The sequence below is a fragment of the Salvelinus namaycush genome, chromosome 13, assembly GCF_016432855.1.
Source record: "Salvelinus namaycush isolate Seneca chromosome 13, SaNama_1.0, whole genome shotgun sequence".
Taxonomy (NCBI): domain Eukaryota; kingdom Metazoa; phylum Chordata; class Actinopteri; order Salmoniformes; family Salmonidae; genus Salvelinus; species Salvelinus namaycush.
In genome coordinates this window covers 41,399,775-41,416,936 of record NC_052319.1, presented here as the reverse complement: position 1 = coordinate 41,416,936, position 17,162 = coordinate 41,399,775, and the positions used below count along the sequence as shown (strand labels likewise).

General features: G+C 42.9%; 1 protein-coding gene across 1 annotated transcript; it reads right to left on the bottom strand.

Moving 5' to 3' along the window:
• Positions 1 to 14,005: 14,005 nt before the first annotated feature.
• Positions 14,006 to 15,103, bottom strand: LOC120058140 (C-X-C chemokine receptor type 1-like). Its single transcript, XM_039006609.1, has one exon. The coding sequence runs from the start codon at positions 15,101 to 15,103 to the stop codon at positions 14,006 to 14,008; it is 1,098 nt and encodes a 365-aa protein (XP_038862537.1).
• Positions 15,104 to 17,162: the final 2,059 nt, after the last annotated feature.

Below are 17,162 nucleotides of genomic sequence, written 5' to 3'. Positions count from 1 at the left end.
GCAAAATGCCTCCCAAGGGAGACCAGCTTGGATTTGGCCTCACACCAATCAAATCACATCCTAAGCAAAACATAATTTTCATTTCTGGTCTACTTGTGTTGATGTCCCGCAGTAGCTAGCTTGCTAAATCAGCCCTTTCCTAAGCCATGGATGGAGATGGGGATTTGGACTTGTGGTTTTGACTTAATTCTCTGTACAGGCCAATGATTATGAGGGCGATTCTGATCTAACCATACATTAATATGTTATTGCACTACCCAGAGACGATTGAAGTTCAATATGTAGCCTAGATGTAGCCTATTCCTTTTAGGTTCACGTTAACTAGCTAGTTAAGTTAGCTGGTTCATTGTTGCCCATGCGAGGAAGTCAGGCTAGCAATAATTTTAGCTAGATAGCTTATGACAACAAAATGTATGACAGAGCCATAGACCATTTTGTCAACATGAAAGAGAACATTGGCGTTCAACTAGTCTACAAGTAGTGTGAGTCCCAAAAATGTTTTTACTTGTGCCATTTTTGGTATCTTTAAGTTTGTTTTCAGTGTATTAAACTAAGTATGTATAGCCTTGTTGATTTGATGATGTTTAAATGTTTAAGTTGAAATGGCAGGGCTCCTGTTGTCTTTGTGCTGACTTGCGGTAACTCTGTGGTTCTAAATCAGTAGTTGTTTAGTAAACTGTCAAAAACATTTACTTGCTTGACCATGTTGCAGGTCATATAACTGTTTGTTACATGCAATATTTGCTTTGTGGACTTCACCGGACAGATGTTGCTCTCCGGTTTTGTGATGAAACAAATGTATGCGTAGTTGAATTTATTCCGCCACTGTGTGACTGTCTTTTTGTTGTCACAGCCTTACTGTATATGACGGATGGGTTATAGAGCAAACAACGCAACTATCACAACATATGTTGTAATATGGATGTTTTACTGGCTTGGCTTGGCTTGGCTTCCTCAGTGATTTTACCCACGCACCGCTACTGACTGGCACTCCTGGGGTCTGTCACATTGGCAGCAGCCTACTATACTGTTCCTGGAAACTGAGGTTTTTATCAAGCTGGCTGCCTATCAGGCCTTGCTGAGCCTGCAATCAACACACACTTCAGTACAACTGGTGTCACTGATCCTGAGATTATCATTCGGGCAAAAGACAGTCCTCTCCTCAACTCCTCCAACTTCTCTCCTCCATGACCCGGAAACCGATGTGGTCGAGTACAGTGTCATTTCATTAGTAGGCGAATGAAAGAGGCTGCTCATCTCCTCGATGACCTACTTCGACAGAGGATGCACAAGAGTATCCTAAGGACACGGAGCCCGGAAGTGTTTAAAATCCGCCACACCCCCTTTGAATGAGCTGTTGTTTTCTGGAAGGAGAAAAGTGTGCAGCAGGCACATGTTTAAAAACCTTACGCTACTTATCCTTTGAACAATAAAATGTCTTGCACAACTAGCTACACTTTTTAAATCCCTTTCCACATTTATGTTGGAATCCATCCCTGTAAACGTCATTTGCCTGAGGACGTATGAGTGGACAAGGAGAGTCTCATTTCATACAAGCACATTTTTTTCTACGTTTCCTCTCTTCCTTTCCTCTCCTCGATTACCTTTGACATTTTTCAAACAGAGGAGAGGACGGAGGATGGAGTATGGCGGAGTTAGCCAAACGAATGGAGAATCTCCCCCTGTCTGTGAAAGAGTTTATTTGTTCTTACTTTGCTTGCTGTTTTACCAGGTATATAAGCTGTTATATACCACAACTCCTCTTATCTCGACTATATGGGTTCTCAAATCGACAGGCAGTCAAGTGAAAGATGGATGGGCGTGTGTCTTGTTTACCTGCAAATCTGGCTGTAAACTAAGAGTACCAGAGACCCCTTGTTTGTCACATTAGACAGGACCCAGGATTTCAACGTATTGTTTTATCCGTGTCACATATCTAGAGCACAGATCCCTGAATGAAGAAAGTACATGTCATGCAAAAACTTTTCAAGCACAAGAAGACTACGAGATTCATTACCTCCTGTCCCTGCAGCAGTGACGCATTGCTTACCCCCTGTTTGAAAGATTTCTCTTCTGAGCTAAAGGTGATCTGGGATTCCTCTCATTCAGGCAGGCTGGCAAGCTACTCCGGAGGCTAACAAGGGGGCTAATCCTAGCACAGTGCTTCAGAATAAACAGTGCCGGTTCTTGGCAGAGCAGCAGAACCAAATGTACCAGGCCGAGGTGGTCACAAGGCTATAGATGTATGATATCGATTTCCCGCAGGAGCTGAATAAGGCAGTGGAGGTGGGATTATTGGATTATGGAGGCTATCCTCTAATGATTATGGATCATTGGATTATGGAGGCTATCACCCTGGCGTATGACAGCAAAGAACAAGGTTTTCCTAGTTGTGAGAGTGCTCACTCCACTAGGGGTGTGGCGTCTGCTTGGGCATTGTTCAGGAGCATGAAGATTAGTGATATCTGTGCTGCAGCGAGTTGAGGTTCCCGACATACAGTGGGGCAAAAAAGTATTTAGTCAGCCACCAATTGTGCAAGTTCTCCCACTTAAAAAGATGAGAGAGGCCTGTAATTTTCATCATAGGTACACTTCAACTATGACAGACAAAATGAGAAAAAAAAATCCAGAAAATCACATTGTAGGATTTTTAATGAATTTATTTGCAAATTATGGTGGAAAATAAGTATTTGGTCAATAACAAAAGTTTATCTCAATACTTTGTTATATACCCTTTGTTGGCAATGACAGAGGTCAAACTTTTTCTGAAAGTCTTCACAAGGTTTTCACACACTGTTGCTGGTATTTTGGCCCATTCCTCCATGCAGATTTCCTCTAGAGCAGTGATGTTTTGGGGCTGTTGCTGGGCAACACGGACTTTCAACTCCCTCCAAATATTTTCTATGGGGTTGAGATCTGGAGACTGGCTAGGCCACTCCAGGACCTTGAAATACTTCTTACGAAGCCACTCCTTCGTTGCCCGGGCGGTGTGTTTGGGATCATTGTCATGCTGAAAGACCCAGCCACGTTTCATCTTCAATGCCCTTGCTGATGGAAGGAGGTTTTCACTCAAAATCTCATGATACATGGCCCCATTCATTCTTTCCTTTACATGGATCAGTCGTCCTGGTCCCTTTGCAGAAAAACAGCCCCAAAGCATGATGTTTCCACCCCCATGCTTCACAGTAGGTATAGTGTTCTTTGGATGCAACTCTGCATTCTTTGTCCTCCAAACACGACGAGTTGAGTTTTTACCAAAAAGTTATATTTTGGTTTCATCTGACCATATGACATTCTCCCAATCTTCTTCTGGATCATCCAAATGCTCTCTAGCAAACTTCAGACGGACCTGGACATGTACTGGCTTAAGCAGGGGGACACGTCTGGCACTGCAGGATTTGAGTCCCTGGTGGCGTAGTGTGTTACTGATGGTAGACTTTGTTACTTTGGTCCCAGCTCTCTGCAGGTCATTCACTAGGTGTGTGGTTCTGGGATTTTTGCTCACCGTTCTTGTGATCATTTTGACCCCACGGGGTGAGATCTTGCGTGGAGCCCCAGATCGAGGGAGATTATCAGTGGTCTTGTATGTCTTCCATTTCCTAATAATTGCTCCCACAGTTGATTTCTTCAAACCAAGCTGCTTACCTATTGCAGATTCAGTCTTCCCAGCCTGGTGCAGGTCTACAATTTTGTTTCTGGTGTCCTTTGACAGCTCTTTGGTCTTGGCCATAGTGGAGTTTGGAGTGTGACTGTTTGAGGTTGTGGACAGGTGTCTTTTATGCTGATAACAAGTTCAAACAGGTGCCATTAATACAGGTAACGAGTGGAGGACAGAGGAGCCTCTTAAAGAAGAAGTTACATGTCTGTGAGAGCCAGAAATCTTGCTTGTTTGTAGGTGACCAAATACTTATTTTCCACCATAATTTGCAAATAAATTCATTAAAAATCCTACAATGTGATTTTCTGGATTTTTTTTCCTCATTTTGTCTGTCATAGTTGAAGTGTACCTATGATGAAAATTACAGGCCTCTCATCTTTTTAAGTGGGAGAACTTGCACAATTGGTGGCTGACTAAATACTTTTTTGCCCCACTGTACCTTTGAGTATAGTGTTCACACCATAGTGTTCTTATGGCCGGGTCTGGTAGTGTGTGTTAGGCAGTGTGAATTTATTTGGGTTACCACAGTTCCCTGATTGTTTGAGCCTTGGGCTAACTTGGAAGTGCACGGGTACACCGTTTCCAGTTTACTGCAAGTTTCCGGTGGGTCTGAACTTCGGGCTGCCATTGTTTACCGACTCTGGTTGAGTGTGTGCTTTACCAAGTCAAGACAGGTGACTTGGTAAAGCAGGTGACTTGGTGAAGCAGGTGACTTGGTGAAGCAGGTGACTTGGTGAAGAATTTCCTTGTACTAGTTCTGACATTTCAGGCTTGCAAGGTAAGTACTGTTCTTGGAACCGTGGGGTCTATGGACTTCAGCTGCAGTGGCAGCGTGTCAGTGCACATAGCCGAGTTGCAGCAGGTTCTGGTTTCTATATGGTCCTCTGACATTTCAAGCCTCTTAAGGCTCTGAAAGTCAGGCTTCTCGGGTAAGTATTAGGGAAGAAAGTGGCTGTTGTAACCCCTTTTTGGAGTTGGTGGAACCTGTGTGTGCTTGAGCTGCCATTTGCTCCTTTGTTTGATACCATCTGAGCTGGCTTGGGGCATTATTGTATCTCCCTATAGTATTTTATACCAAGTGACCGACTGAAAGAAAATGTATGGTTATGAATATAACTGTTAGGATCGACGCTGATAGAGATGAGAAGCAGGTACAGGTTAGTGAACATTTAATTATCAACAGACATGGAACGGAACGGAACAGAACAGGACAGTGTCTGAACAAGAACACATAACAACATTAATGCAGACACAGGGAACAAACGGGGGAGCAGACAGTTATAGACGGGGCAATCAACAAAGGGAAGGAGTCCAGGTGAGTCCAATGAGCGCTGCTGCTCATAATGATGGTGACAGGTGTGCGTAATGAAGGGCCCTCGAGCGCCAGAGAGGGAGAACGGGAGCAGGCGTGACAATAACTACTGTTCCCTGAAGGAGGAAACGAGGTATAACATATTTTGGCCCCGTGCCATCAGGGGATTTGAGCTCGCTGAAGAGCAGCACTGAATTGAGGAAATTAATTAGAGCCCTGTTATTATAGCCATGAAGGTGGGGATTCCAAGGGCGGGCTCGGCATTCATTGGCCTGTAGGGAGTGATTTCAGTTTTTTTCAGGTGAATATGATTTGTCGTTGGCTCCCAGTAGTATGTTAAACCTAGTTCCCTCCTTCAGGGAACAGTGGTTATATCCACCCCTTACATGTTTGATAACTGACACAGTACCACTGGCTCCAGTATAGGACAGTCCATTACAGGAATTGTTTCAAACCCTCTGTCATTAACCCCCATAACATACTTATAAATGAGCATTAGTTCCATATGTTTGTGTGAACAATCAAGTTAACTGAGGAGCACTCTGCAGTCATCTTCCCTGGACCAAAGTGCTGGTCATCTGGTTGCTATTGATGCTCAATGGGACCTTCTGGAGCTCCGTTATCCTCTGGTTGTTTATACAGATGCTGACATGGAGAGTGGTAATAAAAGCTGCATACTCCTTTCATTTTGATTCATGAAGGGTTTTTATGAAGGGTTTTTATGAAGTTTTTTTTTATGAAGGGTTTGAGGGGGAAGATAAAGACAGGACTAGACACATTTACAAGGTTTTCATTGATTTGTGTGCATGGTGGTAAAACTACACTGTCACGTCAGTGTACTGTATACTGTGTACAGTAGGCTACGATGACTCTTTCCTCTACCACCTGATTCCAAAATCTTTTGGCCGCTGTGGGGCTTGACAGCTCTTATGTGCCTGGGACCTGTTGTCCTGTTAAAGTCAGCCAGAGTCAGGCCCTTGAAACAACATGTTTTAAGTACTGTGGTGCCCAAAACTCTAAACCGCTTACTTTCTCCATACTCTAACTGTCAAGGCTACAGTAATCGCTTTATGTATTTTTAAGGACCAGGGTATACTGAAGCTTCCCTGTGGCAGCTATGAAACAGATATGAAACAGCTATGAAACAGCTATGGTTATTTCAGTAAAAAAATAATAGTTGATCTTCTTCAGAGACACATTGTAATAGATTGGTCAAATAACACTATTCTGCCTAGCTACTATTATTATACTTACCTGATTGGTTAATCCAGTGACCTTTTACCTTGGTGAACATTGATAGAACGTGCTGCGTCGGGAACATGCCCCAATGTTGTACTACCATGCTCTTTGATTAGTGAAGTTACCAAAATGGAGCTCCAATCACATGGCAAATGATTTATACTGTAGGTGATAAAGAGTGAAATATCACACCTTAGGAAACGAAGTTTAGATACTAATTTACTCGATGACTCCTCTCCATCGCACTCTGTTCTGTGTTGTCTTTTCATTGTCTTCCAACTTATTCCAGAACTTTTGATATCTGCTTCAAGCTCGCGCTTCCAGGTGTTTCGTGGGCGTCCTCATCCATTTCCCTGTTTGGAAACGATAACAACTGTCTTGTCATAGACTCCCCTTTTATAGATATCACAGTGATACCTCAGGTAAGAATACTTAGGCACATTAATTTGATGTTATAAAAACTACACAATGTCATGTGACTCTAAGAGAAAACATTAGATAGAAGACCTAGAAGAAAGCATGCCTACATTTCACTCTTTGGGAATCAGATTTAAAACATGACAAAGCATACTATAATCACAGATATTAATGAATGGAAACTTCCCATTTCTCTACGATTGAGTCCCTCTTTGTGAAAATACAACCCACTGTTAGAAGAATGAACCCTAACGTGAAAACCACAGAATGTCGAGTTTCATCCCCAAAGAGCTAAGCAAGGTGTTCTGTTTCATATTAGATCTTTGATCGTATCTCTTTGTCTTGGAGGGGAAAAAACTGAAATAAAACATGTTTGATGTAGTTAGTGACAAATCAAGCTTCATATTTTCTAATGGTTCCTTCCACGTCCCCCATTAAAAGATCAGGAGCATGACTGACTGTGTATTGTACAGGGACAAGCCTACTTTCTTTAGTAAAGTAAAGACCTCTATGAAATGAATTTCTAGAACTAATGGCGCGTTCATGTGCCTGGAAACTCAGCAAGTCGGAAATGTCAGAGTTTCCTAGTTCCAACTAGCATGTAAATGTGGCAAAAGACCAGTGCAACTGAAGGTATGTCATTTTACTTTGAATGATGGGTATAGAAGTATAGTTCTGAGGTCAAAGTAGTCTGACTGATGATGATGATTATGATGGGTGCATTTGGGGTCATCTGGGGTCAACTGAGTCAAGGTGGTTGGTCAGGCATACTCCAAGTTGATATAGAGTACCACAGTATGAGTCATAATACCCATAAAACCTAGCTGTCAAACAGGGAAATGGTTCCAATCGTTTTTCCACCATAAATATTTCCCAAAGGGGATTTTTAGAAACACTTAAAATAAGGGCTGTGAATCGTGTAGACTTACCATAGCATGACGTTTTGATAAATCTCTCTAGGACAAGGTGACTTTTATTAATATATTCGGCTGTATTTACCCCTGAAAAATGAAATGGTAATTAGCTGCTAATGTTGTATCATAAAGAACTACAAATGCCATGATGATCTGGACGAGACTGCCGAATCGAGGCAAAGGTAAGAATCTCTGGATTAACTATCAAGCATTAGATTAACCTCAGAGCTATATTTGTTATTCTTATCGCTTACTTTAAAAAATATATTTTCTTAAAACTGCATTGTTGGTCAAGGGCTTGTAAGTAAGCATTTCATTGTAAGGTTGTCTTCGGCACATGTGACAAATAACATTTGATTTGATTTGAAGCACACAGCCATACAGTCTCCATAGACAAACATTGGCAGTATAATGGCCTTACTGAAGAGCTCAGTGACTCTCAACATGGCACTGTCATAGGATGCCACCTTTCCAACAAGTCAGTTTGTCAAATTTCCCATTTCTGCCCTGCTATGCCCCAGTCAACTGTAAGCAGAGTATGTGTATTTAAATTAACACAGTACCTGTTAGTAAAGGTGTCAGCTAGAGATTTCGTGAAGGAGCTTGCAGGGATTTGTAGTTTTGCATGATGTCTACTTTGATGCTAATTAGCATCTGAGGGTAAATAGAGCCGACTATATTGATAAAAGTCACCTTGTCCAAGAGAGATTTACATGGTTATCAAAACGTCACACTAGAGTAAATCTACACAAAACACAGCCCTTATTTTAAGTGTTTCTAAAATCCCCTATCGGAAAATGAATGGTGGAAAAAACGATAGGAACCATTTCCTGTTTGACAGCTAGGTTTTATGGGTATTATCACACCTTCACTGTGGGGCTCTATTCATGTCATAAGAAGGAATTTCCCAGACCATGCCCACAAATCGACCCCCAATGTAAAAGAACAAACTTCGTAGTACATTTTTTGTTATACAGAAATAACAAAACAATGCCCGAAAAGCTGCAATGTTTTTCAATGTACATGTAACCAGGTCCAAAATTCCGACCTACGGTTTGCAATGCTCCCACGTAGGGAAATAGAGCCTGCGAGAAGAGCCCTGTAGCTTCAGGCTATTTGGCATGGGAGAGTGGGAATTCTGGGGACCCAGTCTCCAAATAGTTTACACGTAGCTAGCTATGTTCGTGGAAAATATTTCATCACAGGTAGGACATTTAACTTGTTTAGTATAATCTGTTTGTAACTCCACTCACTATTTGTAGCTGTATTATCAGTGTGTTTGTGTTGTTGGTCTTGGCTAGCTTCAAGTTCCGGTCGGTAGCTAGCTTACACTCCCTCACTCACGTGGCTGCTAGCACCATCATGAAAAGGAACCTGAGGGAAAGCCCTACAAAATCCAATTTTTCTATATAGTGAGAACGATCGGGAGCAGGCAATGTTGAAAAGTAATCTTTAGACATGTTGTACTTATCTCAAATGTAGTTTTGTAATTGACTAAAACAAGCAGACAAGAAAATTGTGCTTGAAAAGGGTCACGTTTTTGCTATGAACCAATGCGGGCAGTAACCTAGGTGGTAGCCTAGGTAACCACAGTTTGTTTTCTCCACAGGTGGGCGGGGCCACTGCATTCTATCCAGTACCATATGGGACTATAGTAGGGTGTTGCTGCATGTTGTGGCATGATGTTGAACTGTAACTTTGCATGTGTAGGTTATCTCATGGACTCCACACACACTCTCTGAAATGGGATATTGATGTTAAGCGGAGCGACACAGGGGAACCCAAGAGCAGACTCCGATGAGGAAACAGGGATGAATGAACCAAAATATTTATTGTTACACAGAGAGATTATGGAGTGCAGATCCGGGGAAGCTCGGATGAGTTGCAAAAAAAACAGATGGGGAGACTGAGGTTGGAGTTGGCTTAGTAGAACAGGGTAAGCAGGTCCTGAAGGGAATCCAAGGTAGTGGTGGTGAGTAAAATCCAGAGCAAGGTAGTTGGGTGGTGAGATGTGGAACAGGAGACAGGAGCCAGAGACAGAGTGGTAACTGCAATGAGAGGATAAACGGTGTCAGGCAGGGAAACAGGCACAGCAGCGTAACAGGATCTTGCGTAATCATAAATGGCTAGAATCATGAACTGATTTTTATGGTCCGGCCGCCTTTTTGCATCACCTGCAGTTGAAGGCATTAACTTTAATCAAATCGCATTTTAATGGGAAAAAACATTCATTGCTACAGAATGTAGTAATTTTATGTCAAAACACATATCAAATGAGATTTTGTTTTACTACAATGTAAAAACAATTTAAACTGAGCCATGTTGGTTTAAAAAGCTGACTCTTCCAAATGAAAATTGATCACAATCTGGCAGAGTGGAAGTGCAGGACTGAATATTTGTAGAGGTCTTGATTATGGAACGAGTTGCAGTTGGTAGGGATCTGCTCTGACTCCAGCACCCCTGTCTCCAATCACACACAGAGAGAGAGGGAGAGAGAGACTGTACAGGGGGAGTAACTGCAGGTCAAGAAGACACCGGATGAACACCAGAGGGCGTAGCAGGAGCAGATGTGACAATTGATGGTCCTTGGCCTGCTTTAGGCCGCCACTTTGATATTTATGAAGCCGTCTCTCTGTCAAATCAACAAGCATGTACTACAGACAGAGTTGACTTCAGAGGGGCGCTCTAATCACATGTTGTGGAGGGTCATTAAGGTATTTTACTTGTTTCTAGCTGCTCTTCTTTTGCTCGTTGATTCAGATGTTATTCAAATGTTCTAGATGTTGTCTCTCTGTACCTTTCTTCAAGGTCTAACGTATCCATCTCCCTATAAAAAGAGGTTGAAAAAACGTGTTAGAATACATACAGTACAGATAATCAACTACATAGCAAATAAGATAAGAAAGTGCAAATAGCTGGCAAATGTTATACCAGACCCTGGTCACTGAGCACCTGTCTGGCATACCAGACCCTGGTCACTGAGCACCTGTCTGACATACCAGACCCTGGTCACTTAGAACCTGTCTGACATACCAGACCCTGGTCACTGAGCACCTGTCTGGCATACCAGACCCTGGTCACTTAGAACCTGTCTGACATACCAGACCCTGTCGTGGAGCAATAAATAGGGATTCATATTGGGGTTGGAGGGCATCGCTCATCATGTCACCAGAATAAGACCTTAGATTTTTATTGGAAAGTGGCATCAAGCTCATCACCTTGCACTTTCACCACCTTGTGAAGTTCATAATTTATTTCATCTGCAGCCTAATAAACTGCATTCCTGAGTTTTGTGAGAAGACCCTAAACTATAGTTTTGCGTGACTACAAATTTACTTTGATATGATGGTTGTTATAACAATATTTGCACATAAATGCATTTCCATCACCATTTTCCGCATAATTAATTTTACCAATCAAAAAGATCCCACCATGTCAAAGAACAAATTATGTCGGCATTTATAAAATTACACAGAAATATTCTGTTTCCACCACAGCTGTAGTGCTTTAAAAAAAGATATACACTACCGTTCACAAGTTTGGGGTCACTTAGAAATGTCCTTGTTTTTGAAAGAAGAGCTAATTTTTTGTCCATTAAAATAACATCAAATTGATCAGAAATACAGTGTAGACATTGTTAATGTTGGAAATTACTATTGTAGCTGGAAACGGCTGATTTTATTATGGAATATCTACATAGGCATACAGAGGCCCATTATCAGCAACCATCACTCCTGTGTTCCAATAGCACGTTGTGTTAGCGAATCCAAGTTTATCATTTTAAAAGGCTAATTGATCATTAGAAAACCCTTTTGCAATTATGTTAACACAGCTGAAAACTGTTGTCCTGTTAAAGAAGCAATACAAATGGCCTTCTTTAGACTAGTTGAGTATCTGTAGCATCAGCATTTGTGGTTTCGATTACATTCTCAAAATGGCCAGAAACAAAGACCTTTCTTCTGAAACTCATCAGTCTATTCTTGTTCTGAGAAATGAAGGCTATTCCATGCAAGAAATTGCCAAGAAACTGAAGATCTCGTACAACGCTGTGTACTACTCCCTTCACAGAACAGCGCAGTGACTCTAACCAGAATAGAAAGAGGAGTGGGAGGCCCGGTTCGCAACTGAGCAAGAGGACATTAGGACACAAGTACATTAGTGTCTAGTTTGAGAAACAGACGCCTTACAAGTCCTCAACTGGCAGCTTCATTAAATAGTACCCGCAAAACACCAATCTCAACAGTGAAGAGGCGACTCTGGGATGCTGGCCTTCTAGGCAGAGTTCCTCTGTCCAGTGTCTGTGTTCTTTTGCCCATCTTAATCTTTTCTTTTTTTGGCCAGTCTGAGATATGTCTTTTTCTTTGCAACTCTGCCTAGAAGGCCGGCATCCCGGAGTCGCCTCTTCACTGTTCACTGCCTCTTCACTACTCCTGGCAGAGCAAAATGTACTCGCTGGTAACATTAACCGAAAAAGGTTGGGAACCACTGGTCTACATCACTAGGGGAACATGACTGTCATCTGACGTCTGTGACTCGGAAACACTGGTGCAGGTTAATATAGCACGACATCTTGTGGCAGAAAATTATGAAAATTATGAAGCCAATGACTGATGTCCTCAATGCCATCGGAGGAATCCCAGAATTAAAGTCCCCTGTCTACTAGGAGCGCCACCTCTGGGTGAGCGTTTTCTTATTTGCTTATGGCGGAATACAGCTCATTCAATGCTGTCTTAGTGCCAGCCTCAGTCTGTGGTGGTATGTAAATAGCTACAAAAAATATAGATGAAAACTCTCTAGGTAGATAGTGTGGTCTACAGTTTATCATGAGATACTCTACCTCAGGCGACCAATAGCTTGAGACTTCCTTAGATATAGTGCACCAGCTGTTATTTACAAAAATACGTAGTCCACCGCCCCTTGTCGCTGTTCTATCCTGCCGGTACAGCGTATAACCAGCCAGATGAATGTTTATAGTGCGTCGTTCAGCCACGACTCCGTGAAGCATAAGATATTACAGTTTTGAATGTCCCGTTGGTAGTTTAATCTTCCGCTTAGGTCATCTATTTTATTCTCCAAAGTTTGCATGTTTGCTAGCAGAATGGAAGGAAGTTGTCACGGCCGTTTAAAGGAGTGGACCAAGGCGCAGCGTTGTCAGCGTACATACTTTTTTAATATAAGAATTCGCCAACAAAACAATAAACATCAACCGAAACGTGCCGCCAACGTAGTGCTCACAGGCAACTAAACATGGACAACTACCCACACAACCAAAATGGAAAATGGCAACCTAAATAGGATCCCCAATCAGAGACAACGATAAACAGCTGTCTCTGTTTGGGAACCAATTCAGGCCACCATAAACCTACATCCCCTAGACAATACAACATCCCCATAGATAAACAAAAAAACCCTAGACAAGACAAAAACCCTTAGACAATACAAAACTAACCAAACCACCCTTGTCACACCCTGACCTAACCAAATAATAAAGAAAACAAAATATAACTAAAGTCAGGGCGTGACAGAAGGGGAGGTTTATTCAATTGCCTACGAATTCTCAGAAGGCAGCCCGCCCTCTGGCTCCTCCTCTTCATGCAATTAGCGGGGATCTGGGCCTGTTCCCGAGAAAGGAGTATATCAAAAGCAGTATATCATTCACGTCGGGCTCTTCAGACTCATTAAAGGGAAAAAAGGATTCTGCCAGTCCGTGGTGGGTAATCGCAGACCTGATGTCCAGAAGTTATTTTCGGTCGGTCATAAGAGACGGTAGCGGCAACATTATGTACAAAATAAGTTACAAAATAGGTTACAAACAACGCAAATAAACAAACGAAAAAACACAATCAGTTGGGGTATTACAATCAGTATAACGTCAGCCGCCACACTCACACTGTTCCGGAACGCACACGTCTCCTCGCCTCGCATTGTTACAAAGTGGCAGAGTTGCCTTTTGGCTGAACGATATTAATTAGCAGATCATCACTTGACAAATATCAAATTTTCCCGGCTTTTCTCAACATGTTTTTTAGGCATTGACAACATTCAGAACACCATTATTTGAATTGGTGGATACAGTGATACAATTTAATATAAAATAAGCTATGTTTTTGAATGTGTGCGTCTCATGTCTGAGTACAATAGCATTTTCTCTGTATCTTTGTAAGGGGGACACAGAAACGTTACACGTCTCTTGACAAGTAAAAGTTGGAAGATTAAGTTTTATTTCGTACAGATTAGGCCTTGACATTAATGTTTATACTTAGCAAGCATTAAAGTATTACATGAAAAAATATATTTTGATTAATATAATGGGGAAAAAAACGAATGGGGTAGTGTCAAACATGTTACAATAGACTAAAAGACAATGCACATCAAAAACAAAAAACAAATAGAAGCAAAGCTAGCTATGTGACAAAATATTGAATTATCCATCCCCCCACCTTCCACCTCCTCACTACTGAAACCTTACAGGCTAACGGAGGTGTTCCTAGACCTTTGACTGACCGTGCTGTGGGCCGAGCTCCTGCGGTAAGCGGCCAGCACCCTCTTGCTGATCAGTCCATGCTTGTGGAGCGTCAGCAGGAGCTGGTTCCGGAACTTCTGCCCGATGAAGGCGTACAGCACGGGGTTGACTGCACAGTGCGTGAACGCTATCACCTTGGTCACGTACAGCGCCACACTCACACTGTTCCGGAACTCACACGTCTCCTCGCCCAGCGAGCCGCCCCGCATCAATGTGTCTACCAGCACGCTGACATTGCACGGCAGCCAACATATCACGAACGCAAACACCACGGCCAGGATGACGCGCATGGCCTTGTGTTTGTGGTCGCCGTTGCGCATGCCACGGAACATTGTCGCCGCCGTGCAGCTGTAACATACGACCATGACTGCCAGCGGCAGGAAGAAGCCCAGCGTGTGGCAAAGCACCCGCACAAACACCCGCCACTGGTTGCTGCTCGACGCAGTCAGGTTCTCGTAGCAGATGGTCTGGTCGCCAAGATCCTCCAGTTGGATAGCTTCCCGCTGGAGCACCGCGGGCAATGAGAGAATCCCCGCACCCAGCCACACGGCTCCACAAACTTTCCCCACCAGGTGGCGCCGTTTAGCCAGCGCCTGCGCGGTCTTCACGATAGCCAGGTAGCGGTCCACGCTAATGCACGCTAACAGGAAGACCCCACTATAAAAGGCAGCATCCTGGAGGCCAGACAGGAGCTTACAGAGGAAGGTACCAAAGATCCAGTGAGAGTAGACGTAGACGGCCCAGAAGGGGAGGGTCAGGGAGAAGAGGAGGTCGGCCATGGCAAGGTGCATCAGGTAGATGTCTGTGGTGGTCCGGCCCCTAGCCATGCAGCACATCACGTAGATGACCACACTGTTGCCCAGCACACTTAGGACAAACACAATGATGTATGTGACCATCAGACCAACACTGCTCAAGCCCAAGATAGACACACTACAGGGGGCTGCCTTGAGCTCGTCTACGGGAGGATAGGTGATGTTGGAGATGTCGGAGTAGAGCAAATCATTATAGTCCATTTCTTGCATTTCCACGAGCTGCATGAAAGAAAAAAAACAGTGTATTGATATTAAGATGTCTCCATCAACTAAACACTCTGAGTTCTAGCAGTGGAACAACTAAACACCCTGAGTGGTATCAGTGGAACAACTAAACACCCTGAGTGGTATCAGTGGAACAACTAAACACCCTGAGTGGTATCAGTGTAGTGACTAAACACCCTGAGTGGTATCAGTGTAACAACTAAACACCCTGAGTAGTATCAGTGTAACAACTAAACACCCTGAGTGGTATCAGTGGAACAACTAAACACCCTAAGTGGTATCAGTGGAACAACTAAACACCCTGAGTGGTATCAGTGGAACAACTAAACACCCTGAGTGGTATCAGTGGAACAACTAAACACCCTGAGTAGTATCAGTGGAACAACTAAACACCCTGAGTGGTATCAGTGGAACAACTAAACACCCTGAGTGGTATCAGTGTAGTGACTAAACACCCTGAGTGGTATCAGTGGAACAACTAAACACCCTGAGTGGTATCAGTGGAACAACTAAACACCCTGAGTGGTATCAGTGGAACAACTAAACACCCTGAGTGGTATCAGTGGAACAACTAAACACCCTGAGTGGTATCAGTGGAACAACTAAACACCCTGAGTGGTATCAGTGGAACAACTAAACACCCTGAGTGGTATCAGTGGAACAACTAAACACCCTGAGTAGTATCAGTGGAACAACTAAACACCCTGAGTGGTATCAGTGGAACAACTAAACACCCTGAGTGGTATCAGTGGAACAACTAAACACCCTGAGTGGTATCAGTGTAGTGACTAAACACCCTGAGTGGTATCAGTGGAACAACTAAACACCCTGAGTGGTATCAGTGGAACAACTAAACACCCTGAGTGGTATCAGTGGAACAACTAAACACCCTGAGTGGTATCAGTGGAACAACTAAACACCCTGAGTGGTATCAGTGTAGTGACTAAACACCCTGAGTGGTATCAGTGGAACAACTAAACACCCTGAGTGGTATCAGTGGAACAACTTAACACCCTGAGTGGTATCAGTGGAACAACTAAACACCCTGAGTGGTATCAGTGGAACAACTAAACACCCTGAGTGGTATCAGTGGAACAACTAAACACCCTGAGTGGTATCAGTGGAACAACTTAACAGTGTTACATTGCACTGGGTGAATGGAATATGAATGACAATCATCCAATATTCTCTTATAGAAATTAGTCCATGCTCATAAAAAACTCATCGTCTTCACTCAACTTAAACGGCACCGACCGCCACTGGTCCCTGTGTATTATAATATCTTGTGTTTAGCTATGTAGTTACTGTGTTACATGTTTTCTTAGTTCTACTAATTGTGCAATAATCTTTTTTGTGTTATATGTTCAACTTAACATTTGGCATAACCACAAGTGAAAAACATTCTTTACAATGCATGTCTGGTTGAAATTAAGTTTTAGCCTGACAGATCAGTTTAATAACTGGTAAGTCACATCCATACCTGGCTTTACATGTCCACTTGACAGCTTAGAAAAGCAGTAGAAAACTTTAGAAGCAGGGAGGAGTGTCTGTCTCGGAGTCCCAGCACCTCTGAACTAAAATTCAATTATTTTCAAGTTTGTTTCTCTACCACTAGACTGAAGTCCTCTAGTGTCCACAGTTTGACATCAACAGATCAACGTTTACTACACTAGAGAAACTTGGGGAAGTAGACAGAACCACAAAAGGTTTGAGACAAGCTACAGAGATGATGACAGAGTTCCACAGAGTAGGGGTCAGCCTGTTTTATTTCCCCTTATTCAATACAGTATGTATATATTTGAATATACAGTATGAGAGAATCTCCCAGAGCTGAAAAAATCTACTGATGACGAGGGAGCAGATCTCTAAATTGGAGTAGCAGAGTTTGGTGGTGTGTGTGTGTGTGTGTGTGTGTGTGTGTGTGTGTGTGTGTGTGTGTGTGTGTGTGTGTGTGTGTGTGTGTGTGTGTGTGTGTGTGTGTGTGTGTGTGTGTGTGTGCTCTCTCAACCAGCTTCACGAGGTAGTCACCTGGAATGCATTTCAATTGACAATCAACTAA

Excerpts from the sequence above, each read along its gene's own strand:
- LOC120058140 (XM_039006609.1), bottom strand. The coding sequence starts at position 15,103 with ATGCAGCTCGTGGAAATGCAAGAAATGGACTATAATGATTTGCTCTAC.